Source organism: Pseudorasbora parva, chromosome 7 (genome assembly GCF_024679245.1).
Source record: "Pseudorasbora parva isolate DD20220531a chromosome 7, ASM2467924v1, whole genome shotgun sequence".
Taxonomy (NCBI): Eukaryota; Metazoa; Chordata; class Actinopteri; order Cypriniformes; family Gobionidae; genus Pseudorasbora; species Pseudorasbora parva.
In genome coordinates, this window is record NC_090178.1 from 10,876,172 (window position 1) to 10,903,241 (window position 27,070).

General features: G+C 37.6%; 2 protein-coding genes across 4 annotated transcripts in view; both read left to right on the plus strand.

Annotated features, from left to right (window-relative positions):
• thbs3a (thrombospondin 3a) overlaps window positions 1-7,714 on the plus strand; it is a 32,343-nt gene extending 24,629 nt beyond the window's left edge. For both annotated transcript variants that reach the window (XM_067448086.1, XM_067448085.1), the window contains exons 22-23: window positions 6,850-6,989; window positions 7,161-7,714. In XM_067448086.1, the coding sequence (XP_067304187.1) occupies window positions 6,850-6,989; window positions 7,161-7,222 (202 nt within the window). In that variant the 3' untranslated portion in view covers window positions 7,223-7,714. The remainder of the gene's footprint in view (window positions 1-6,849; window positions 6,990-7,160) is intronic.
• Window positions 7,715-11,135: 3,421 nt separating this feature from the next.
• hjv (hemojuvelin BMP co-receptor) lies at window positions 11,136-25,570 on the plus strand. Of its 2 annotated transcripts, none has more exons than XM_067448089.1 (5): window positions 11,136-11,259; window positions 14,582-14,656; window positions 14,894-15,055; window positions 17,126-17,631; window positions 24,624-25,570. In XM_067448089.1, exons 3-5 carry the CDS (start codon window positions 14,953-14,955, stop codon window positions 25,239-25,241), a joined length of 1,227 nt encoding a protein of 408 aa, XP_067304190.1. In that variant the 5' UTR covers window positions 11,136-11,259; window positions 14,582-14,656; window positions 14,894-14,952; the 3' UTR covers window positions 25,242-25,570. The 2 variants fall into 2 exon arrangements, with proteins under 2 accessions (XP_067304190.1, XP_067304191.1); XM_067448090.1 differs by lacking the exon at window positions 11,136-11,259 and adding an exon at window positions 11,961-12,033.
• Window positions 25,571-27,070: the final 1,500 nt, after the last annotated feature.

Genomic DNA, 27,070 nt, shown 5'->3' on the forward strand with positions numbered 1-27,070 from the left:
TTTAAAACGGGGCTAACATCCCCTATCTTTAGTGCATATGATTGGATATATATATATATATATATATATATATATATATATATATATATATATATATATATATATATATATATATATATATATATATATATATATATATATATATATATATATATATATATATATATAAATTAAATAAACATTAACTGAAATAAAATGTGTGTGTATATATATAAATTATGATTTCAGCTGTTGTAGGGGAAACATTTTCATTCAGTCAACTTTGTATACAAAAATAATTAACTTAAAGTGAAATAAAAACTAAATATAATAAATAAATAAAAAGTAATAAAAGTAATAAAAGTAAAAAATAATTAAAATTTTCAAAAACTAACTAAAATTAAAAGGATAATAGATGCTATAAAAATAAAAAACAACTAAAAATATGAATCAAAACTGTTAATGTCCCAATGTTACTAAAATAACACTGGTTGTAATCATATTTTACAATATTACTGTTTTACTATATTTTTGATCAAATAAATGCAGCTTTGGTGAGCATATAAGAGACTTTCAAAAACTCAAAAATCGACCCTAAGTTTTTAAATGGTAAGACACATTACTGTAAACTTGTTTTGTTTTTTTCAAAGCGAGTAACGAATTCAAAACTAACTGCATGCCAAAAATGTTATTGTTAAATTTTAAATATATATTTGTATATTCATTTATAAAGAGTAATAATAGGAAACATTTGTCCCTGCTGAAACTACTTTTTTGTGTGTCCGATTGTGGGCCACATTTGTTGTCACAAGAGGGCGCAATACCAAATTGGGTCATTGACAGCACTGGTGAGAGCGGCAGCTGATAAAAGCTTGTGCTGGTATATTGGGGGGTGAGGGGTGGGTGCTATGACTAGTTATCCTTAAAATTTCTTCACAATTGCCCCCTCCTCTTGCCCCGCTCACACCCCTGAGACTCTGCTGAGTGGTTGGGCCCCCTGGCCGCCCATTGTTGGGGTTGCCATGCCAATGAAATCCTTGGCAAGAATTTTCTTGGTGCCTGTTCATATGCAGATCCAACGGAAACTACTGTAGTGGACGGGCCGTTAAAAGAAAGCGAGAGAACGGACCGCAGAGGACAGTTAAAGATGTATTGTGTATGATTTCCTGTACTGAGTAATTTCTCGGCATTGTGTTGTGAATCATATGCTCTTTGTCAAAGAAACAATGCATAAACTCCAGCAAATGCTCAAAAATTGTATTCATTTTTTAAAATAATGTTGAACATAAATTGCCTAAAATAAATTCTCAGTTCATAGGTAAACAGTTCTGAAGCTTCTAAACGTTGAGTCTACATGATTATTGAATTCTTCAGAACATTCTCAAGATTCTAGTGTACATAAATACCAATAGAAAGAGAGAAAACTGTGTGTGTGTGTGTGTGTGTGTGTGTGTGTACATACACGTGTATGCACATTTGTGTCAGACAATGTGTAGCTGAGACTTTGTAAGGGCCTTTTCAAACACACACACATAAACACACCTGCTTTGTATTCAGTGAGAGGAGTGAATAGAGTACTTGGACTTCAGTACGCACACACACTCACGCTGGATTGTGCTGCAACCGCTCTGCTCAGCTCATACATAATGCAATTTAAGTCCGGCCTGCTGCTAAATCAAATCAGATCTCATTTATTATCAGGTAATTAGAGGTCGAGCAGGTGGAGTTTAGTAGTGGCCTGTGGCATAAAACTGCTCTCAGCTTCATTCAGATCAAATATTCTAGAACAGTGCTTCTCAAAATTGGGTAAGCAATGCTAAATGCAAATAATAAAATGCAACTGACCATTTAAGTTGAAACTGCTAAATAAATGGGGTTTTAATTGGGAGGTTAAAATGTTTCTTTTGTTGTTGATGGAAAAGTTTGTGCATCCTAAAAGTACTTTGGTGCAAATTAGTTATTTGGTAATATTACTTAGAATAATACTTAGAAAATGTAATATTTTATCAATTTTAATAATAAAATTATATTTAATATATATTTTGAATACATTTAGATGTAATAATAGTATTAATAAATATATCTAATATATTCAACATGTAATGCTATTATATCTAATATATACTGTATTGGTATAAAATAAATATTTTGTAATTTAATATCCATTTAATAGTAGTATTATTGTTACAGTAGGTGTGGTGTAACAGGGATGAATCAGAATCAGACTTCCAACAATAGACGGGTTTATTTTGCGAGGGAATCAAACAGCAACCAAAAGCCATAACAACAATAATAAACATAACAACAGACAACAATAATAAACAGAACAACAGACAACATTAATAAACAGAACAACAGACAACAATCATAAACAGAACAACAGACAACAATAATAAACAGAACAACGGACAACAATAATAAACAGAACAACAGACAACAATAATAAACAGAACAACAGACAACATTAATAAACAGAACAACGGAGAACAATAATAAACAGAACAACGGACAACAATCATAAACAGAATAACGGACAACAATAATAAACAGAACAACAGACAACAATAATAAACAGAACAACAGACAACATTAATAAACAGAACAACGGACAACAATAATAAACAGAACAAATGACAACAATCATAAACAGAACAACAGACAACAATAATAAACAGAACAACGGACAACAATCATAAACAGAACAACAGACAACAATAATAAACAGAACAACGGACAACAATCATAAACAGAACAACAGACAACAATAATAAACAGAACAACAGACAACAATCATAAACAGAACAATGGACAACAATCATAAACAGAATAACGGACAACAATAATAAACAGAACAACGGAGAACAATAATAAACAGAACAACGGACAACAATCATAAACAGAACAACAGACAACAATAATAAACAGAACAACGGACAACAATCATAAACAGAATAACGGACAACAATAATAAACAGAACAACGGAGAACAATAATAAACAGAACAACGGACAACAATCATAAACAGAATAACGGACAACAATAATAAACAGAACAACGGAGAACAATAATAAACAGAACAACGGAGAACAATAATAAACAGAACAACGGACAACAATAATAAACAGAATAACGGAGAACAATAATAAACAGAACAACGGAGAACAATAATAAACAGAACAACGGACAACAATAATAAACAGAACAACAGACAACATTAATAAACATAACAACAGACAACAATATTAAACAGAACAACAGACAACAATCATAAACAGAACAACGGACAACAATAATAAACAGACCAACGGACAACAATCATAAACAGAATAACGGACAACAATAATAAACAGAACAACGGAGAACAATAATAAACAGAACAACGGACAACAATAATAAACAGAACAACGGAGAACAATAATAAACAGAACAACGGACAACAATAATAAACAGAATAACGGAGAACAATAATAAACAGAACAACTGAGAACAATAATAAACAGAACAACGGACAACAATAATAAACAGAACAACGGAGAACAATAATAAACAGAACAACGGACAACAATAATAAACAGAACAATGGACAACAATCATAAACAGAACAACAGACAACAATAATAAACAGAACAACGGACAACAATCATAAACAGAATAACGGACAACAATAATAAACAGAACAACGGAGAACAATAATAAACAGAACAACGGAGAACAATAATAAACAGAACAACGGACAACAATAATAAACAGAACAACAGAGAACAATAATAAACAGAACAACAGACAACAATATTAAACAGAACAACAGACAACATTAATAAACAGAACAACGGACAACAATCATAAACAGAATAACGGACAACAATAATAAACAGAACAACGGAGAACAATAATAAACAGAACAACGGACAACAATAATAAACAGAACAACGGAGAACAATAATAAACAGAACAACGGAGAACAATAATAAACAGAACAACAGACAACAATATTAAACAGAACAACAGACAACATTAATAAACAGAACAACGGACAACAATCATAAACAGAATAACGGACAACAATAATAAACAGAACAACGGAGAACAATAATAAACAGAACAACAGACAACATTAATAAACATAACAACAGACAACAATATTAAACAGAACAACAGACAACATTAATAAACAGAACAACGGACAACAATCATAAACAGAATAACGGACAACAATAATAAACAGAACAACGGAGAACAATAATAAACAGAACAACGGACAACAATAATAAACAGAACAACGGAGAACAATAATAAACAGAACAACAGACAACAATATTAAACAGAACAACAGACAACATTAATAAACAGAACAACGGACAACAATCATAAACAGAACAACGGAGAACAATAATAAACAGAACAACGGACAACAATAATAAACAGAACAACAGACAACATTAATAAACATAACAACAGACAACAATATTAAACAGAACAACAGACAACAATCATAAACAGAACAACGGACAACAATAATAAACAGAACAACAGACAACATTAATAAACATAACAACAGACAACAATATTAAACAGAACAACAGACAACAATCATAAACAGAACAACGGACAACAATAATAAACAGAACAACGGAGAACAATAATAAACAGAACAACAGACAACAATAATAAACAGAACAACAGACAACAATAATAAACAGAACAATGGACAACAATCATAAACAGAACAACAGACAACAATAATAAACAGAACAACGGACAACAATAATAAACAGAACACTGGACAACAATCATAAACAGAACAACAGACAACATTAATAAACATAACAACAGACAACAATATTAAACAGAACAACAGACAACAATCATAAACAGAACAACGGACAACAATAATAAACAGAACAACGGAGAACAATAATAAACAGAACAACAGACAACAATAATAAACAGAACAACAGACAACAATAATAAACAGAACAATGGACAACAATCATAAACAGAACAACAGACAACAATAATAAACAGAACAACGGACAACAATAATAAACAGAACACTGGACAACAATCATAAACAGAACAACAGACAACAATAATAAACAGAACAACAGACAACAATAATAAACAGAACAACAGACAACAATAATAAACAGAACAACAGACAACAATAATAAACAGAACAACGGACAACAATCATAAACAGAACAACAGACAACAATAATAAACAGAACAACGGACAACGAGAGCAGGGAAGTGAGTCCAATATAAAGGGAGTGCAAACGACGAAGACCAAGTGCAGGGAATTCGGGGTGAGCGGGAGAGATGATGACAGAGTAAATAAAGGTGTGGAACAGGGAGGATAACGGCAAACGGAGTCTGGGACAGGCGTGACTAGTGACAATTCTTTTAATGTATATTTTGAAAACATATAATATGGTATTTAATATTAGATATAATAATAGTATTATATATTGTATTATATTTATAAATGATTATATTAAATATTATAGCAAATGTATAACAAACTTGCATTCATTTATATCCAGTGTATTAATACATTTACATTTATATAGCTATACACAGATCAGGCGTAACATTATCACCACTGGCCAGTGAAGTCATTGAAAAAAAAAAAAAAAAAAAAAAAAAACCTGTGTACTGTGCTAATTAATTGAGACTTCTTACAGCTCTTACAGGTTGTTGGCCCTGTTTGTTTCGTTGCTTCTATTGCTCTCCCCTTTTTTGTAAGTCGCTTTGGATAAAAGCGTCTGCTAAATGATTGAATGTAAATGTAAAATGTAAATGAAGTGAATAATACTGATTATCACAGCACCTGTTAAGTGGGTGGGATATATTAGGCATTAAGTGAACATTTTGTCCTTACAGTTTTTGTGTGTTAGAAGCAGGAAAAATTGGCAAGCTTAAGGATTTAAGCGAGTTTGACAAGGGCCAAATTGTGATGGCTAGACGACTGGGTCAGAGCATCTCCAAAACTGCAGCTCTTGTGGGGTGTTCCCGATCTGCAGTGGTCATTATCTATCAAAAGTGGTCCAAGGAAGGAACAGTGGTGAACTGGTGACAGGGTCATGGGCGGCTAAGGCTCATTGATACACATGGGGAGCGAAGGCTGGCCCGTGTGGTCCGATCAAACAGATGAGCTACTTTAGCTTAGATTACTTAAGAAGTTAATGCTTGTTCTGATAGAAATATGTCAGTGCATCAGTTTGTTGCGTATGGGGCTGTATAACAGCAGCAGACCAGTCAGAATGCCCAATGCCTAAAGCGCAAACAGTGGGCATGTGACCATCAGAACTGAACCACGGAGCAATGGAAGGTGGACTAATCTGATGAATCTCGTTTTCTTTTACATCATGTGGATGGTCGGGTACATGTGCCTCGCTTACCCGGGAAACACATGGCAACCAGATGCACTATGGGAAGAAGGCAAGCCGGCAAAGGCAGTGTGATGCTTTGGGCAATGTTCTGCTGGGAAACGTTAGATAGCACAGCACACCTTCAGGGGTCTATTGAGTCCATGCCGTGAAGATCAGTGGCTGCAGTTGTGATGTTTTGGGAGCAAAAGGGGGACCAACAATGTTAGGAAGGTGGCCATAATGTTATGCCTGATCAGTATATATGTATGCATGTCTATCTATCTATCTATATATCTCTCTCTATATATATATATATATTATATGAAATTTGTGGTGACATTAAGCAATTTCAGTGTTTGATCTTATGGACATTTTTCTCATGTTTGCATTATAAACAATTTTGCTGTTGTTTATTTAAATCTGGATCCAGTAGTCGAGTCCTGCACAATAGTATTTTACGGTCATGTGTTACGTGTGTGTGTGTGCACTCCTGTTGCAGGGTGAAGCTGTATGAAGGCACAGAGATGGTGGCTGACTCAAATGTTGTGATTGACACCTCCATGAGAGGGGGCCGCCTGGGCGTGTTCTGCTTCTCTCAAGAGAACATCATTTGGTCCAATCTGCGCTACCGCTGTAACGGTAAAGATTAATCCACTCTTTGATATTTAAATCATGATCCCCACACCCTCAAATCCAAAGCTCAAAATCTTCAAGAAATCTGCAAATTCTGTGTTAAAGTTGTTTATTGACAAAACCCTGTATAATGACAGAAGAATAAAACAATAAGCAGATTAAACATATCTTTTCCAGATACTGTTCCAGAGGACTTCAGTTCACACCGTAAACAGGTTCTAATGCACATAAAGGTGTGAGAGGAGTGAGATGCCCTCGGTCTCTCTCTAGACCCCCTGAAACCCAGTGTGGGGCCACTGAGCTCCTGTGTACGAGGGGCCAAACAACCAGGACAGATGAGAGATTTACCCAGCGTCTGTGTCACTCCGGTTGAGGAGACTGAATGAAAGGAGAGAAAAGACTTTTATTTTACCTTTTGCGTATTGCGGAGCCGTATAATGTGAGTATGAGAGTGTGTGTTTGAAAGAGTTCATTAGAGTGTTGTATGCATTAACAAAATGTCTTGAAATAAAGGGAAATTATGTATTTTCTAGAACACAATAAATACACGGCAGTTCTTTTGTTTTATGATGACAACAGTCAATTCAAAAAATTGCAAAAGTTATGGTTTAATGTGCCAATCCCATTTCTCCTATTCTTTATTTATTAATGATGAATAAGAGTTCAGCTCGCTTTCTACACTCAAGCATATTTAACATTACTTAAAATAAAACCATCTCAGCCACTGTGGGGGAAATGTTATATTATCTTTGAATGCTTCAAGTAATATAAATTATATATATATTAAATATATTAAAATATATGATTTAATTCCCAATAAATGTAATTATATATATATATATATATATATATATATATATATATATATATATATATATATATATATATATATATATAAACATTACATTTATTGAGAATTAAATCATATATATTTTAATATATTTATGTATATATATATATATATATTATATATATATATATATATATATATATATAATAGTGTATTTTCTATTGAATGATTTTAGATCAACTCAAAACAAATCTAAATGCATCATGTTCATAATAGAATGCTTGTATACTCTTTGTGCAGTATATAGTATGTATAATATATGATTTATTTATGCATTAACACCAGAATTATCTAAAAGCACTTGTTTTATTGTGCAGTATACATCAGAGCACCCTGTGTAGAATACTGTATCCCACAATGCTATGCAAAATTAATATACAGTATACAATGCATGCTGCACAATTGGAAGTGAGCATCTCAGCATCCCTGTGCCCTAAACACTCCAAAGGGCAGAACATGACTATATTAAATTACTTTCTTGAAGTGACCATTGCATGTTCCCTCTGGTAAAAGACTTGTGGAAGGGTCCTTAGTGAAGGATTTAGTTGTTCATTTTCATTTGGAACGCCTCTACAAATTCGTTTGGAATTCGCCATGTTTCATATACTCACACTGGTGCTGAAGATACACCTGCAGTCTGACGCCGCCCTAGTGGACGAGCAGTTCATAAGCGGTTGTTGTGGCGGGAGATTCCAGCGGGGAGTCGCGTGTTCCTCGTGGTCAGGGAGGCCGGGACGAGTGCAATATTGGCGGGAGATTGAACAACAGTGCACAGCATCCCACACCTGCCAGACCGCAGGACTTCGAACACACTCTTGAAGGCTTCAGACTTCTTCTCCGCAAAACTACACACATAACACAAATAAATATTTCTTTGCAATGTCTTTATTGCAAATTGTTTTCTGCTTGCTTAAAAACCTTGTACAATTTTTCATCTTCATTTAGTAGGGAAGGACAATGCGCTATTTGGGTTTTGGAGCACCTGAGGCCCTGAAGCTAAACTTTGTATGATATTTAATATCTTGAGAAACTTCTGAATAACGTTATAAACTGAGCTATTTGTTTCCCACCAAAGTCTTATCCCCGTCGTTCTTATTAACTTAGTTCAGCATGTAAAACATTTACGATTAGAATAAAATGATCACGTGATGTTAACACTGTTGCAGATTTGGAATAATTTTAATGTTCAGGTTGAGTGCATTATTCGCGGTTAGTTGTTTTAATACAATGGCAGCCCAAATATTTAAGTATTATAATTAAGTTTAATATACACTGAATTTGTTTTCTTTAGCTTTTTAGTTTTAACAGCGCGAAAGTGAAATCGTTCCTATTCCTGGCGTGCGCGTGCTGCTGGTTGAGAATCACTGTTGCTTAGTAACGGGGTAATCTGTTGACCAGCGAATAGTCCAGTATACAAAAAGTACAACACAAAAGATAATCTATATGTTTGCAAAGAAAATAGTTGTCTAAGTTAAAAAGTCGGATAACGCACTTTACTAAATATAACGTACTCAACAAATAATCATGAAATGGAAAGTTTTCTTCTGACCCCACAAGGAGTTTATTACTCACCTAAAAAATTCTCATCGCTCCTCAAACGCTGTATTAAAATCACATCTCTGTAGCGGACGTCGCTGTTTGAAGAAGTTTTTCTTCACAAAATATTTGTGTATAGCCAGGTTTCATGCTTTTGGCGCGTCTGCAGCTCGATGGTTCTGGTTTTGCCCAAAATGTGAGGGGCACAAAAGGACCTGCGGCCCCGCAGCGCCCCGCCTCCATCCATCCAGCCAACAAAGAGCCTGAGACTCACTGATGCATGCATGCATACTGCAGTCTGCAGACAACAGAGCAGATCACACACACACAGTCCCAGATCACACTCTGATAAATGCAGCCAACCCAGTATGTGCTTCATGCATCAGCGTATAGGAGGCTATACACTAAAAAAAGGAAGAAAAAAAAGGTTTTAAAGTTAAACTTTTAAGTGTTGAATAGCTGGTGACCGCGATGTGTTTCAGTGTTTACAGTATTCTATTCCCGTGTGACCTGCATCAAACTTGTTCTATTCGCGCAAGTTCATTTTTTCATTGGTCAACACCGCCACCTGCCGGATACCCCCTGAACTGCGGCTCTGAAATTTTATTTCTATTCATGTAAACACCAGGAAATATATCTCAGCAACTCATAATTTAATAACTGCACATTATGTAATAAGTATTACTTTATTATTGTAATAAAATTTATTTTGCATAATATACGTTTTCTCTAAACGTAATAAGTAATATTGAGCTTATAATGTAGGCCTAATAATAGGCTTATATGTTATACATTTTTAAAAATCTAAATCCAGTCTTAAACTTCCTGCGAAATGCAACAGATTTAAATATCCATGCTAGCAGGAAGTGTAAGACTGGATTTAGATTTTTAAAAATGTATAACATATAAGCCTATTATTACATTACAATAATAAAAATAATCTCCTTTCCAGTAAATTTAAAACATCTAAATCCAGTCTTTCTGCGATTTGCAACAGATTTAAATGTTCAATTATTAATGAATAGCCTATCGAAATGTTGCATTTCGCAGATATTTTTAAGACTGAATTTAGATTTTTTTTTATTTTTATAGCCCCTATAGCCTAGGCTACTGTACTATTTTTTAATGTTTTTGGTGAGTTTATAATGTAATTATTAGCCGACATGATGCACATTTTATAATAATTATAATGTAATACTTATTGCATTATGTGCCGTTTTTACATTATGTGCAATATTACATTATGAGTTGCTAGAATTTCTAATGCGTGCAAATTAAGCGACTTAAATCTGTAAAAGAGTGACTCTTTGAGACACCCGCCCGCTAAAAGAGTTCAAAGATGGGCAAACACATCCTCAAACAAACATTTAACAACAGGGAAATCTCTCAAACACACACACACATTCCGTCACACCTTGCCTTTTAAGATATCAAGCCACAATTTTGTATATTTTTAACATTGTTTAAAACATTTTTTAAAGACTGCTGGCAGCTTCTCATCTATGATTTAAGATTTTAAGGCCTGCGTTCATTTATGTTTATCATAATAATCTTAACGCATTTTAATCAAATGCGTATGGTTTAGATTGCATAAATACACATTTTTGGTCAATTTAATGTATCTTTTTGATAATTCGCGTATCATAACATTGTTTGTTACTAACTAGGCTAGGCCTATTATACTAAATTGTAGTCGAAACGTATAGAAGTGTGACCTATAGAAAGGTAAATATTGGTGTGTTGACGAACAGCTCAGAGAGAGATTGGAGCAGTTCTCCGTCAGCTGGTGCGCGTGTGACGCGGGGGTCACGCAGCACATGAGCGCGCCGGTGTCAGAAGTGACGGGGAAAGATCTCAGCGTCGGTCCTCAGGAGAGACTCCTCTCATTCTGTGAGTTTATCTCTGTTATATTCTATATGCATGGATAGTAAATAATTAACAATACAACTACACGTCATGTATATAAGTACAACTTAAAAGAATGACTATGTTTTTTCATTTAACCAAACTATTAATCAGAACAATTAGTGCTAAAAGTGGGGTGAGGTGGGGTGGGGGGTAATGCAGTTCTTGGACGTATACTCTTGAAAATAAGTTCCCAAAGGGGAGTTTACGCAGTGATGCCATAGAAGAACCATTTTTGGTTCCCCATAGAACATTTCAGTGAACAGTTCATAAAAGACCCATGTTTTCCACATACTTTTTGTGGATTGGAAATGGATGTTAAAGGTTCTTCATGGAACCATCAATGTCTATAAAGAACCTTTACTTAAGACATGGAGTATGTAAATGATATCAAAGTACTAAAGTATTTCTATCTCATGCATTACTGTACCATGGTATTACAGCACTTTTTATGTCCACAAAAAAGTATAGCAGAACCATACAGTACAGCTTATATATTTAGGCCTATTCAATGATTTATCTATAGCAATGCATTCCTTTGTTCCAAAGTTTGGATTGATTTCACCTATTTTGCAATTTAAAAAAATAAAATAATAAGCAGTAAAATGATTTATTACACACAAACAGAGAAATGCACATGTGCACGGCGTGCCACAGACAGTCAAACCTCCGGTCATGTCTAACAGGTTCTGTGTCTGAGACTGAAAGAGAAGCAGCTCTTTAGAGGAGGATCCTGTGTCCTGAAATGCTTGGTACCCGGTGAGCATTTAGACACGTTTGGAGTGGAAATGAGCTCTCTTTAAAAGTGCTGGCACACCAGATTCTGGCGTTTTCCACATGCAACGGCACTATAGCGAAAGAGGCATGGATTCTGAAGTGTTCGGCTGAAATTAGACTGCAGGAAACGGAGAGCTGTTGAGTTTCTGCTGTCTGTCTCACACCTGCTTCTGTGCTGCAGAGCTTTCAGCCCTGTCTATTTCCACTGGGGCAGGTGCTGGAGGGGTATGTCGGTGTGGTGGAGTATATTTAGACCCCCTATTTCTGCCCTGCAACTCCCGTAACTGCCCCTCCCGCCACCAGCCGTCCTAACAGCTTGAATAAATATCAGCTGTCAATGTCGGGGAAAAAGCTCTGCTGGCATGGAGGTGGAAATGTGTCAGAATTGCATGCATTACAAATGAGATTTTAATGAGATTTGAGATATTTGTCATGTGCTGAAAATGGTCACCCGGTTTGTTCAGATTAAACTTAAATGATTACACTCTGTTTTGACAGATTGTTCATATAAGAGCAGTTGGTCAAGTGCAAATACACAGATAAGACTGGAGTTTACTCCTGCATTCCCCCACTGTTTGTTAAAGAGTCTTAGTAAATAACACATCAGTGGTAAGAGTCCAAACTGCGAAATATCCCTCAGTACTGAGAGCAATGCTACATGATACACATTAACCCAAATAAGTTGGAAAAAGTAAAATAGGCTTTTTTTTTTTATTAAGAAATTTACAGTTGAAGTAAGCAGAATTTTTATTTTGTAATCATACATTTTAATTGCTCTGAACTTGAAATATTTTAGTAAGCTAATTCATATATTTATCTTAAAATATAATGTAATCTCAAATTTTATCGGTGGAAATTAGCTTTCTAACCTTGCTTATTGGTCAAACAATGCTTTAGTAGCTATCATAGCACAGCACTTGCTGAATGAGGACAGCAATATAATACATTTACCCTATAATTCTCAAACTAAGCTCAAGCTCCACTTGACACCGTGATGGTAATACTACCCAACCAAAAAAAAAAAAAAAAACATTCAAGTCTTATTCCCATTAAGGCCCGGTGCACACTCCTAAAAGGTCATTAGTTTGAACTAATTAGTTTGATTTGAGTTGGCTCTACTCAAACCAGTTCATTATTTTGAGTGTTAGAGTTTATAGTGTTTGAAACTCTTTGTATGACTCAGTTAATTTCAGCTGATCCAACCTATTATTTACACTTTAAATAAAATGGTGCTAAATAGAACAAAATGTGGTTCATTGGCTTGTAATCATAGGGGAACCACTTTAAGTGCTATAGCACATATAGCAAGGGGCTATAACCTTTGTCAAATTATTCTATGTAGAACCATAAGCGGTACATTCATTCAAAGACTACAGCCAATCCCCATCTTTCTCTCATCCTCCAATTGTATTCCTCCTTCCACATAATTTAAACTGCAACTGCAGTCTTGATGCATCCTACCCTACCCCATTGTTCACCTTATTTTAGATGTTCCTCTAATCTCATATGTTTGCTATGTATGAGGATTTACAACAATGGCAAAAGCTGTTTTAAATCACTTTGATGCTTTACTGAGGTCAAAAAGTCGGGGCCATGGAATATTTACTTAGGATGGCCTTGGGGGCAAAAAGTTTAAGAACATATGTTATCTTCAGGAAATTCACTGTATTTGTATGTTGTTTTAATTATTTCACCAACTAAACTATAAGAGAGCGTTAAAGAACCTTTAAAGAACTATACAGGGGCTTAACGGGTTCTTTGTATGGCAGTGGTGCTATATATTAGCCTGACAAGCCAGACCCACATCAAGATGTTTGGTCTGGAAACTCACCATTGACAGGGCTCAATCCGAGGGGCGGGATAAACGGTTGTCTTTCAAACTCCCTCTGCACGCGATAGGATAGCGCTACACCAACCAGAGCAACGAAGGTGAAGCAGAGCTCGCTGACTGATTAAACATTCGCCGTCTCCGGTCGGCAAAACTCCGAACACATCTTCCCTTTTTAAGAATGACTTCAGTGCCGTTCTTTGTTCTTTTCTCAGAGAAAAGCTTAACTCCAAGTGACCGCTGAGTCGCGGTCAAAGCTGATTCGAAAGACCGCCGCTGTTTGCCAGTTTCTGTGTTTACTAGAAGCACACAAGCGCAACTCGGCCGTCATTATGTTAAGCCCCGCCCACCGACTCTATAAACGATGTGATTGGCCCGACCAGAGTTTGGTTTTTACAGCTCAGACGTGTATTGAGAGTTGCTAGACGACACTCGCGGCAGATTAGATTTGCTGCCTCTAGGGTGCGTCTAGATTTCTAGGCTAGCTATATAGCACCTCAACCACCTTAAAGAACCTCTGAAGCATCCATTTTTTTCTCTATGCATTACTTTATTAAGTTCAAAATGTCACGTTTCATGAGTGAGCTGGTCTTGTCTCACTCTGTGTTTACAGCAGAATAACAGATTTTACAACAGGTACACAACAGTTTGAATGCACTTACTGGCCGTTATCATACTCTTCATACTTCTTTCTCTCCCAAGGCTGTACAACATAATCATGACATTGTCAGTCTCTCGATGGGTCTCAGGTACTCATTGATCAGATGAAATTTTAAGGTAAGACAAGGTTTCTTGACACTAACATGTCATTTTATTTTGTATGATGCCTATTGGATGAATGGTCTTGTATTTAGACAGTAAGCATAAAAAAAATGCTTTTATTCTGCAAAGATGCATTCAGTTGATTAAAAGTAACAGTAAAGACATTTATAATTTTACAAAAGATTTCTCTTTCAAATAAATGCTGTTCTTTTGAACTTTCTATTCATCACCCCGTGTGTTTGTTTGATATAGTGCGCTTCAGCACCTCTGCAGACACCTGTGAGCAGGCCGTCCTGCCTGTGTCTGTATGGATGGGAATGGCCGCATCAGCTGTTCGTGGGAATCATTCACACACAACATGGAAACACATTGTGATCATTGTTGCAACGGTCCTGCTCTTTAGTACTCCATCAGGTACAAGTATTCCAGTTCTGTTTCCATTTTGAAAAAAAAGTTGAGTTAACAATAACGAGACTGCAAAACATTTATTTACATGCCACATATTTCAGTTAATAAATATGATAGCATAAATGCCCCTAAACATAACTGTTAAAGGTGTCATGAACTGGCTTTTTAAAAAATACTTTTGTGGCAGGTCAACTAATGACGTTTGTGTGGTTTTTACATAACAAAACATCAGAACTTATAAGTAATAGACTATTTTCTACACTGGTTTTGAGGCTCTCTCCAAAACGCTGGGTTTAGATGGGCATGACACACTGGAGACTTGGAAGTAAACGCCCACGACTAGGATTAGATAAGATTTGCATATTTAATGAGCTTAAGCTCCATTGTCACAGAGCCATAGAGAAAGAGAGTCGCGACAACGGAAGTTCAAAACGCTTGATAGTCACATGATTCGGCGGGCAATTCAAATGGCTAGTCAGTGACAGAACTGTGATTTTTGGTAATTAATAGTCAATACATACATTGATTTTCAATCATTTTATTACACATCGACATGTTGTATTTAACTACGGTAATATGTAACTTTCTATATGTAACGAGGCAGCAGACTCGGTCGAATCCATATGTGGCTTTATTATAAACAAACGTAGTCGTACAGGCAGGGGTCAACAACAGCAACAGTAGTATTCAAGGCAAAGAAGAGTCGTAAACGAGAGCAGGCAAAGGGTCAGGGCAGGCAGCAGACGAAAGAGTAATTCAGGAAACAGGCAGGTAGGTCACAGGGCAGGCAGCAAGACAAACTCAAGGGTACAAAACAGTCCAAGGTCAAACACAGGAATACCGATCACAGATGAACCGCTCAGAAATGTCAGCCGTGGCAAAACAAGACTTCACAATGAGTGTGTGCGAGAGTGAAGCTTAAATAGTCTGGGTGATGAGAGGCAGGTGTGAGTGTAATCAGTCCAGGTACGGAGTTATGGGAAATGTAGTGCAGGAAAGGCTTATACTTTTCTAAAAGCTAAAAGTTGAATAATTTTCTCTAATTCCATAACGATGGATGAAACGGAATTAAGATGTGCTGATAATTTAAAATCTTACTGATTAAACATCTTACCTTTTAAAAGTGCATCACAAACGGTCTGTTCTGCTGTAACTCTATGGCACGGCTGCTACTTCCGGGAACTATTGAGAGTCTCCACGAGCTGCCATTGCTGTAAAAAAAACGTTACATTGGAGTCTATGGAGTTGTCGCGACTCTCTCTCTCTCTCTCTATGGCTCTGCACTGTCAGTTCAGTGACATGAGAGAGGAGAGAATGAGGGAGAATCGGCAACCAGAATAATTATCTCGATCACAGGGCTTGTAAACTTCTTTATCAAACAAACACAATGTTTTATTTCTCATCGACTCGCGACTGTTTGGACTATCATTTTTATATTACACATAGCCCGCAAGATCGGATGATATAAGCGCAAACCGCACGCACACACATAGATGTTCGGCGCGAGCGCCGCCCTTCAGATGTCAACGACAGAGAGACTGAGAGAGAATAGCAGAACAAGAACGGAATACTAAGAGATTCATCGGCCTGCCGACGGGCTTTGCGAGCGATGGCCCATACGTGTCTGAGTCCAGCGTGCGAAAGGTATGCTCTTGTATGCGCAATATCTTCATTTTCCCTGGTATATTTATTGTTGTTGACCAGCTTGCACGAGCCCTCCATGAGTCGGTGGGCGGGGCAGGGCTGCTGAATTAGACGCACTGTAGATTCTGTATAGGCGGTGTTTCGACGCGCACTGACGTCAGTATAAAGCACAGGACTATTTGCTGAGCCTGGTGTCTATAAAAGCTTTTCTTTGACTAACAAGGAAGTTTTCAGCTCTGAAACTTACAGGATATTCTTATGTTATCATGACCTTTTATATATCAAAATCTCAAGGGAAAGTTGATTCCTCAATTCATCACCCCTTTAACTGTGCCTTCATTTGGAGTCTGACTCTCATATCAGTGAATTCTGCAAATGTTGCCACTTTTATCAACTAGAGGAAATAATGCATTTGTCTTTTTTCCCCTACAGTGTGTGCACAGTGTCGAATCTTGCGATGCAACTCAGATTTCGTGGCTGCGACTCTAGAGATGGGTGTCATTGGAAGTGGGGGTAAGGAGGGTGCTAATGCTGGCTACTGCAGCGCCCTGCGATCCTACGCGCTTTGCACTCAGCGGACAGCCCGAGCGTGCCGTGGAGACCTGGCGTACCACTCTGCCGTGCAGGGCATCGAGGACCTGCTCATCCAACACCGCTGCCCCAAAACAGGCCCCACAGCTCAGCCACGGCCCTTGCCTCTGACCCCTCTCTCAGGGGACGGATGCTTCTATGAGAAGGGGTTTAAGCAGAGGGAGGGCCGGGCCCCTGAGTACCTGCACTGCGGGGTTTTTGGGGACCCTCATATCCGCACCTTTAATGACGAGTTCCAGACGTGTACTGTACAGGGCGCCTGGCCTCTCATAGACAACCAGTACCTGTACATCCAGGCCACCAGCACGCCCACTGGAGGGAGTTCTTACACCACCATACTTACAAAGGTGTGGATTTTTTTTTTTTTTACATTTAACCTCTTCTATAACTCTCATATAATAATATAAAGCTACCCTGGAATTGTCCATGCAATAAAATGTATTTGTGTTGAAATTGCAATTACCTACTATTTCTCAGCAATGAGTTGTATGTAGGCTCATTATTTTAAAAGGGGGGGGGGGGGTGAAACACTCAGTTTCAGTCAATCTCATGTCAATCTTGAGTACCTATAGAGTAGTATTGCATCCTTCATATCTCCGAAAAGTCTATAGTTTTATTATATATATATATATATATATATATATATATATATATATATATATATATATATATATATATATAATACATATATGATCCAGAATCAGATCTGGAGGCTGAAATAAATTGAACAGGAGAAGCAACAACAGCAGGACGTCCGTCTCTGGTATGTACTGTATTTAGTGGCCTGTCAACATTTGTGTGTCTTTACTCGCAGTTTATGAGGACATGATTCGGTTTATGGACTATTGTATGCGACTAAACCTTAGCAGTAGCAAGCAAAACGGTTTTGCACATCAGCAGGGTTGCCAACTCTCACGCATCTGGCGTGATACTCACGCTTTCAGGCTCTGTGTCACGCTCTCACTCCGCCCAACTCAATCTCACGCCAAATTGCCAAACCTGCTTTTGATATTAAACAAAGCTATAAGCTTTAATTTTTTAAAATGTGTTTTAATGAAATTCAAACAATAAATAGCGTTTTGGCGCTAATGTGGCATAATGTTAAAGCCAGAGGCGTTGAAAAGCGGAGTTGCATGCTCTCGTCTCCCTGCGGTGCGCGCTGGTCACGTGGCCCATGAGCGCTCAATACTTCTAGCGCCGTGCCAATGAATTTAAATGGCTTAAGCGGATACACAACAGTTTCACCATATAGATGTTTGCTGCAAGTTTTGGTAAACAGTACAGCATAGTGTTAGTGTTTATTGATTATTTAGTCAGCCATATTTACAGGATCGTTTTATTATGGAGAGTGATAGAGATTCAACATTGTTAACATTAATGTTATTCTTGTATTTAGCCCTCAGGTATTCCTTACTAATAGGTCACACTCATACTCATTAAATGATATTTATTGAATATTTTGAGGAGATCTTTTGGTACTAAATACTATTTGTGCAACAATTATTGTCAATAAATGACCACTTAAAATATTTTTCTTCTAATATTTGTATTTCTTCTAAAATTTATATTACAATTAGTGTAGTTATTAATATTAAAATAGAGAATTCCAATTCAAAGAGGCAAATTAGAGTCATTTTGTGGCTAAAAAATATTAATGTTTATTTGTAATGCCATTAGGTGCCTTATGGCTCTTTAATAAATATACATGTATCTAATCTAGTTGCTCAAAAATATATTGCAGTCTTTACATTCTAATAAATATTTAGATATGATGATCGAACACTAGATTTCTTTAAATGTGAAATTTCAAAACTTAAATAACTTGCATCCTAATCTTTTTAATGAATAATGATACAGTCACAAGTGAACATTAAGGAATGGCACATATAATTTGACCCAAGAAATGTTTAAACTAGTGCCAAAACAAACATATTATTATGTACAGTATATATACTAGATATAAACTGATACTGAATCAAGATCAAAAGCATTACCCCCCCCCCCCCCCCCCCCCCCGGGCCCTCAAAAAATCTCACTCCAACCTAAACTTAAAAGTTGGCAACCCTGCATCAGACTAGTGTAACGTACATAGAACAACAATGGAGTAACCATTAGCGCATTTGAATGACGAAGCACGCTTTGTGAGAACGCTAGGTTTATGTTTGGGTGGTTTTACTGACACCTATAGTGGTCAGCTAAACAAATGTATTTAAACACACACCATAGATTGCATGCTCCATTGATAAATTAACTAACGTTATACACGATCGTGTTGTTTACTGATGTTTACTTACGCGACGATAGCCAACAACATAGACATTTGAAGCAGTTTTACTCACCGCCTGTTTCCAAAGCAGGACCGTGAACCTTTATTGCTGGGACCGCTCCGTGAAAAACACACTTCTTTGGTAACTGTTGAATTCGTGGTGGAGATCCATTTTTGCAACACAACCGAAGCGTATGTTGTGACGCTTCCCGTCATTTCTGCGTTCAAATCGGTTCAAACGCAGCGCTGCCTTCCCGGAATGCTGTGCTGAAGCGTTGAAGTCGCTTGATGTCACCCATAGGAATAAAGTGGTGCGCGGTGCAACAGAAGTGTTGCACGGACTAGTGGATCTGCAGCTTGAGAGCAGTGTTTATGGGCGGCGTGCATCTAGTCACTCGGCGTGCACCCTTCCGGGAGAAGAGCCCGTACGGCCCATACAAGGACCTTCCGCTCTGTCGACGTCAAGCCGACCCATACTCGAAAAAAACTCTCCGAAACTTGTGAGAAACCGGAAGGAGTATTTTTAACACAGAAATACTCCATCAAACGTCCAACATTAGTTTTTGAAACTTTGTCTATGTTTAGGATGGGAATCCAAGTCTTTAACAGTGTAAAAAGCTCAGTATGCATGAAACAGCATCTCTTCTCTCTCTCTCTCTCTCCCCCCCCCCCCCCCCCCCCCTAAATTGAAAAACTGATGTTTCCTTTAGACTAGAGGGCGAATTAGGCTACATTGCAAAAATGCCTGGACTAATCAGCAGCTCATATTGACAAAGAACTACTCACATAAAGGCAGGAATAGTACACTGCATGCTTTTTGGGTGAACTATCCCTTTAAAGAGCATATTTTGCAGGTAAATTTTATTTACCTATAAGGTTGAATATATAACCTTGTATGAAAATGCCATATGAAAAGGTAATGCAGGATTTAAAATGTTTTTATAAGACATAAGAGCACAAATTTAGCAGATAAAGTGGCCGTTTCGTTGGCTGTTTGTAAAAACAGCAGTTTTTTCAACATCGCGTCATATTACGTCACGAGAGGGAGTCGTGCGCCAAGCTCTGTGTTGGCTCAGTGCAGAATAGGTAGCTATTCTGTAGGAATCAGTGTATTTTCTGTAGTTTTTCATTCACGTTCACTCAAATACATACTCAAAACGTCATACATCCTCACACTATCTGTGAATCGGCACAAAATAAACCCATAACACAGAATGAGTGAACAAAGGATAACATGTAACACACAATAACACTAACGTTATACTGTCTGTGGTTTGGCTGCGGCGGGAGATGTGATGGTCACAGATCTGTCAGAGATGCAGCTCAAAGAAAAGGTGAACTGTGCACGGTAACTAAGGGGGGCGTACACTGTGCAGTCACACGAGCTTTCACGTTAAACAGAGACTGGAGCTTTTAATGTTGCTGCTATAGCTTCAGATAGAAAAAAAATATTTGTGTGCAAATGATTTGTTGGAACAGCAGCCAACAGAAACAACCATAGAGGGAGAGAGCACACACGTGTATCTGGTGTGTATGCACGCTGTATGGTTGCAGCCAGTAGCATAATAATACTCATATATCTAGCCTATATGTGACATGGTTGTGCATGATTTGGCAATAGGGGACAGCCATACGCTGGTGAAAATCGGGCCGATTCCCAATTTTTTTGTGATTTTTTAATCACCAAAAAAATTATTGTGAGGTGCTCGTGACATGCTCGTCTTGTCTCCGGTTTCCCCTCACATGCTGCAAGCCATGACCAAACGAGCATCCACAATGTCCACGAGAGAGAAAAAAATCGTCTGCGAGCTTGTATGACAGCAAAAATCGCACCGTGTAATGTTAAACCCGGCTTTAACGTTGTGTGGACGGATATTAACGAGTGTAATTTATGCCAGATGGTCAAAACGTATTAGTTTCTGACTGTTATTGGTATCAATACTCCTAGATGACCAATACCAGCTTTGCGATTGCCTGATATAGGATAATTATCTGTAAAGTATTGTAATATGAGCACTGTTCATATGCTATAACGTTATATCATGTGCTAACTGGTCTCTCACCTGCTGTTTTCCACTGTTTCTCCTCACATAACAACTCAATTAATCTCTTCTAATGTTCTGTCTAATCCTGGCCTGTCCCTTATTGTGTGTCATAATTGTATGGCTGTGGTCTGCCATATGAGTATTAATAAACATTTATAATTTCCTCAGCGTCCAAACTGTCATTGCAATCCATTGTTTTCCTATCGTTGAAATTCACCGCACTCCCTCTCGTTATGTCACTTCCGGTTTAGGCATTTTTAGATGCGGAAAAATTCTCTCACAAAAACGACTCAAAAAAGGCTATTTTAAAGAAAATCTTGGTCCTACATGATTTTTCTATACACTGACTCACTGGAATCTCTAACCTGCAATATGCTCTTTAATGGTCCTAACCAAACGGCAACCTCCTGTGGTCTCTCAAAAGGGAGTCAAATCTGCATCTCCCCCATGTTAAAATGCTAAAACAGCAGAATTTTTTTTACAGCCTGGTACAAAAAGTGGTTTTGGTCTGTTGTTGTTCAGTCGCCCAGTCGTGCCTGACTCTTTGCGACCACATGAATCAGCACGCCAGGCCTCCGTCTTCCACTATCTCCTTGAGTCTGCCCAATTTCATGTTCATTGCATTAATGACACTTTTTATCCCCATCTCTTCCCCATGTCTTCCCCTGCCTTCGTCTACTCCTTTTGCCTTAAATCAATCCCAAAGTAGAGGGACAATTATACAGCCTTGTCATACTCCTTTCCCAATTTTAAACCAATTAGTTGTTCCATGTCCGGTGCTAACAGTTGCTTGCCAAAGATGCTGGAGTGAGTTGCCATTCCCTTCAGCAGTGGGTCATGTTTAGCGGGAAATCTCTACTATGACCTGACCGTCTTGGTGGCCCTGCATGGCATCGTTCATAGCTTCATTGAGATACACAAGCCCCTTCGCCACGACAAGGCAGTGATCCTTCAAGGGGTTTTGGTCTATATAGCTAATTTTGCCCTTCATGACTACTGTGAGGGGAGTGACTTTTTTATAACTTATCCTTTTAAATTATATTCACTACAAAATTAAGGGTGTGGCCACTTGAGTGACAGGTGGATTGCCACTATGGTTGAGCACGGTGGACGGGATTTCTGCAATCTCTGCAATTTCTGTTTGCCCATTTTCAGTCATCTGGGAGTGACGCGCTGCCAAAATGACGACGGCTGGCCCCGCCTACTTCATGCTTCAAAAATACTCTTCAAAAAAAAGTCATGACATGGATCCACTTTTCCATCCACTTTTTTTTACTGTCTATGGTCCTAACCTGACACGATGTGGCGAAATGCGATAAATGGGAGCTTTTCCATAATCAGTTTTTTTTTTTAACCTAACAACCAACCCCCGGTGACACGTGACGATTTTATTTTAGATACACTTTATATTTCTGTGACATCGTGGCTGGAAGAACACTATACAAATTATGACAATCTCAAGAGCTAAATAATGTTAAAAGCATCTAATGTGAGTTTGAATATCATTTAGTGTGCTCTTTATTGCCATACTGAAAGCAACAATGAATAATTCACCTTAGATCTTGAAAATACATTTTAGGGAACAAACATTCAAACTGTAATGTGAACAAAACAAGTGCATTCTATGACAGTGATTGTTTCAGTCACTCAGTATGAAGTTTTAATATGTTAGTGTAGTATTTATACATTCGATTATGTTCTATTTCTATGTGAGTGCAGTGCGCCTGCAGAGAGACTCAGCTCACACGATCTTCTGATTGGCTGTGATTTTTATTGATTTTGTCGTGTTCCATCTGGTGTGGACAGACAAATTGCTTGTCGCTGGAATCCTATTGCAGTGGACACTCAAAACTAACTCGCCAATCAACTACTGTGAAACATACTGCGAAAACACTACACCGTCTATACCAGACACAAACAGCACAACAAAAGCAAATAGAACTCATTATAATCAGTAATTCCGTCTGCACTGGATGCTGTGCGACACTAAATTATAGACAGTAAACTGATGTCCCATTCTAGTTCTGATGTACTCTGAACACTTGTGCAACTTCTGACACAAAAGACAAATGGATTTGTAACAGTCACGGTTAAAGAAACACGCCTACTTTTTGGGACTTTAGCTTATTCACCGTTTCCCCCAGAGTTAGATAAGTCCATACATAGCATTCTCATCTCCGTGCGTGCCATAACTCGGTCTGACGTACCCTACCAGCAAGCGCAATGATATTACACAGCTCCTGAAAATAGGCTAATTTCCGTCAACATAACCAACGTGACAACCTGCCGTAACTGGAGCCGTTTACCTCCAGTCTTTGTGCTAAGCTAGGCTAGCGTTGGGTGCGTCAGACAGAGTTATGGTACGCACAGAGATGAGAATGGTACACCAACATGGTATGGATTTATCTAACTCTGGGGGATACCGTAAATAAGCTAAAGTCCCAAAAAATTGGGGTGTTCCTTTAAAGGGTGCTCACACTGCACTTTTTATTCCATTGACTTCCATTCAAACACAAGCTTATGCGAAAAGCTGTGCATTTTGCTGCGTTCCAAAGTTCAAGTTTGGTGAACTCTGACCTTGCGAATTCGCGTCACGCGAAGACATGACTAGTATAAGATTGATACATAACAGCGTGACTTCTTTGGGAATAGATTGTATATTTTTTTTACATTTTAAGTGTATTACTATTTGTCACATGTTGGATACACGTTCATAAAAATAAACACTTCAGAGTGGGACGTCATATCACGACCATATTAACTCCCAATCCTTTAATAAAGTCTGTTCTTATTCCCTTACATGAACCTATCCAGCTGAGAGGGAACAGATTTGTCTTCTTTCAGCACTGCTGTTTAGAGCTCCGAAACTTACTGGATTGCGTTAATGATATTCTACAGCCTGACATCTAATGATGAATTGCTATGAATAATTAATAGGACATGCATAATGGGATATGTGCATGGGTTTAGAATCACTCTGGTTTTAATGTCCTGCAGCTGACATTTCTCGGTTCTGTTCCCTCATCAGATCACGGTTATCTTGAAGAACTGGCGTGAATGTGCAGAGCAGAAGATTTATCAAGCAGAGCTGGATAACGTTCCCCCGGCATTTATGGATGGTTCCAAAACCAGCGGCGATCGCAGAGGGCACCAGAGCCTGCACATCGACTCCAGTGACCCTGGCCGACACGCTGAGATCAGGGCTACTTACATAGGGACGACGCTGGTGGTGCGTCAGGTCGGTCAGTCGCTGAGTCTGTCCGTCCGCTCCCCTCGCGCGATCGTGGAGTCCTATACGCCTGAGCAGGACCTGCAGTTGTGTTTATGGGGGTGTCCGGTCTCACAGCGCCTGGAGATGCCATACACGCATCCGTCCACACCTGCGTACTCGCACTGCTCCTCACTGCTTCCGGTGCGGGATGTGTATTTCCAGGCTTGCTTGTTTGACTTAGAGGTCACTGGGGACGTGAACTCCAGCGAATCAGCTGTGGCTGCTTTAGAGGATGCGCGTGCGATGATCTCTGACCCTAATAGGGTTCACCTGCTGACGGACAGGGCAGGAACAAACTCTCCATCACTGCTGGTGGTGCTGGCCTTAAGCGTCCTCACAGAGATCCTCAGACACACAATCTCTGGCCCAGTGTGACATCAAAAACACTGCACTAAAGCAGGCCTTATGTAATATTTATAGGATATTTATACTATTGTTCAATGTTTACATCTCAGTGGTTTGGAGGCTGTCTGGAACGGCCTTGTTAAAAATAATTGTATTGCGTTTGTTTCAGTGTTAAACGCACATGTGTGTGAATAATAAATGTAACATATTTGTGAACATTTTTAGCAGGATAAACTTGAATAACCTTTGCAAAATGTAAATATAAGTGATATTTGCTCATGCAGCTTGTGTATTTTTCTCAAAGGTGGGTTAACTCTATGCATTATGCTGTATTTATAATAAAGATAAAATGTAAAATATTTCCACAGAGCAGATGTTCATTGCCACATGCTGCCCACACAGCATTAATTAATGAAGTTTTGGAATTTAATTCAATTTTTTTTATTTTAATTAATTTTAATTTAGTAGTATTTTAGGGCTGCCACAGTTAATGCATTATTTGAAATTAATTAAATATATTTTTAGTAGTGTTAAATGTATTTTTAATGAAGGTGGGTTATTATTTTTATTATTAGTTTGGAGTGTGGAGACAAAAACAGAAAATAATACAAATAATACAAATAATAAATAAAGGAAAATATGTTTTATCAAGTCATTTTATTATTTTTCTCATTACATTTATTTATTTATTTTTAATTTCTGCAGGTTTGTGCCTCTGTATTGGAGACATGAAAATATTTTTCATTTTCTGGTTGTTAACAACATACTGTAGGATAATGCGGTTCAAGATATATTGCAATAATCACTTTCTCAGAGCTAAAATAAAGAGTACTGAATAATTTTCCTGTCAAACTTGGGATTTCAGAACTTTATGAATAGTATATGTCTGGGAAATTTACCATGATAATAAATTATTCTTTTCTGTAATTTTTCTCCCATAGAATTTCTTTATCCGGAGACTCCTACCGAAAGCCTGTGGAAGACCATAGTGATGAATCTATGGTATTCTCTATTCGCATCTGTGCATCATTTATGTTGGTAAACCATAGTTTGCAGCAAGTGCGAGAGGCTGTAGATCAGGGGTCCCCAAACTCGGTCCTGGAGGGCCGCTGTCCTGTAGAGTTTAGCTCCAACCTCAATCAAACACACCTGAAACAATCAATGCCTTTATATTGACCTAGTAAGGCATTGATGAGCTGGTTCAGGTGTGTTTGATTGGGGTTGGAGCTAAACTCTACAGGACAGCGGCCCTCCAGGACCGAGTTTGGGGACCCCTGCGTTTAGGGATCACAGGTGATGGAGGTTTCAGATGGTGATGGAGTCTTTCACACTTGGGTGTCACTGAATAGTGTTTGTTTGCATGAGCTTGAATGTTTATATTATATTGGTCTGGGTTATGTAATTGAAAGCTGTCTTTTCCCTGTACTCTAACCTTAAAATAGCAATCAATGTTTTTTATGTTAGTTTTACGTTAATATGATATGATAGGACAGAACAACCGGTGTTAAAAGCAGAGGAAGACAGTACTCAAGTATGTTTACTTTCCAAGTAACTTTGTTTTTTAAGTATATTTACTTTATCAGTGTTCTTCTTTGGAACACTTTTACTTCACAACATTCCATTTCATATTAAATATCATTTAATACTTAAATACATAAAAAATATAGTGCTGTATACTTTTACTCAAGTAAAAGTATTCAAAGTTTTACTTGAGTACAAGTAAGAAAGTACAACATTTTTAGTGTAATTAAGTATTAAAAGTTAGAAAACAAAAACTTTTATTTATGAAATGTAGTGCAGTAAAACGTATGATATTATATAGTATGCTTTGGAATGCAGTGAAGTAAAAGTTTTCTAAA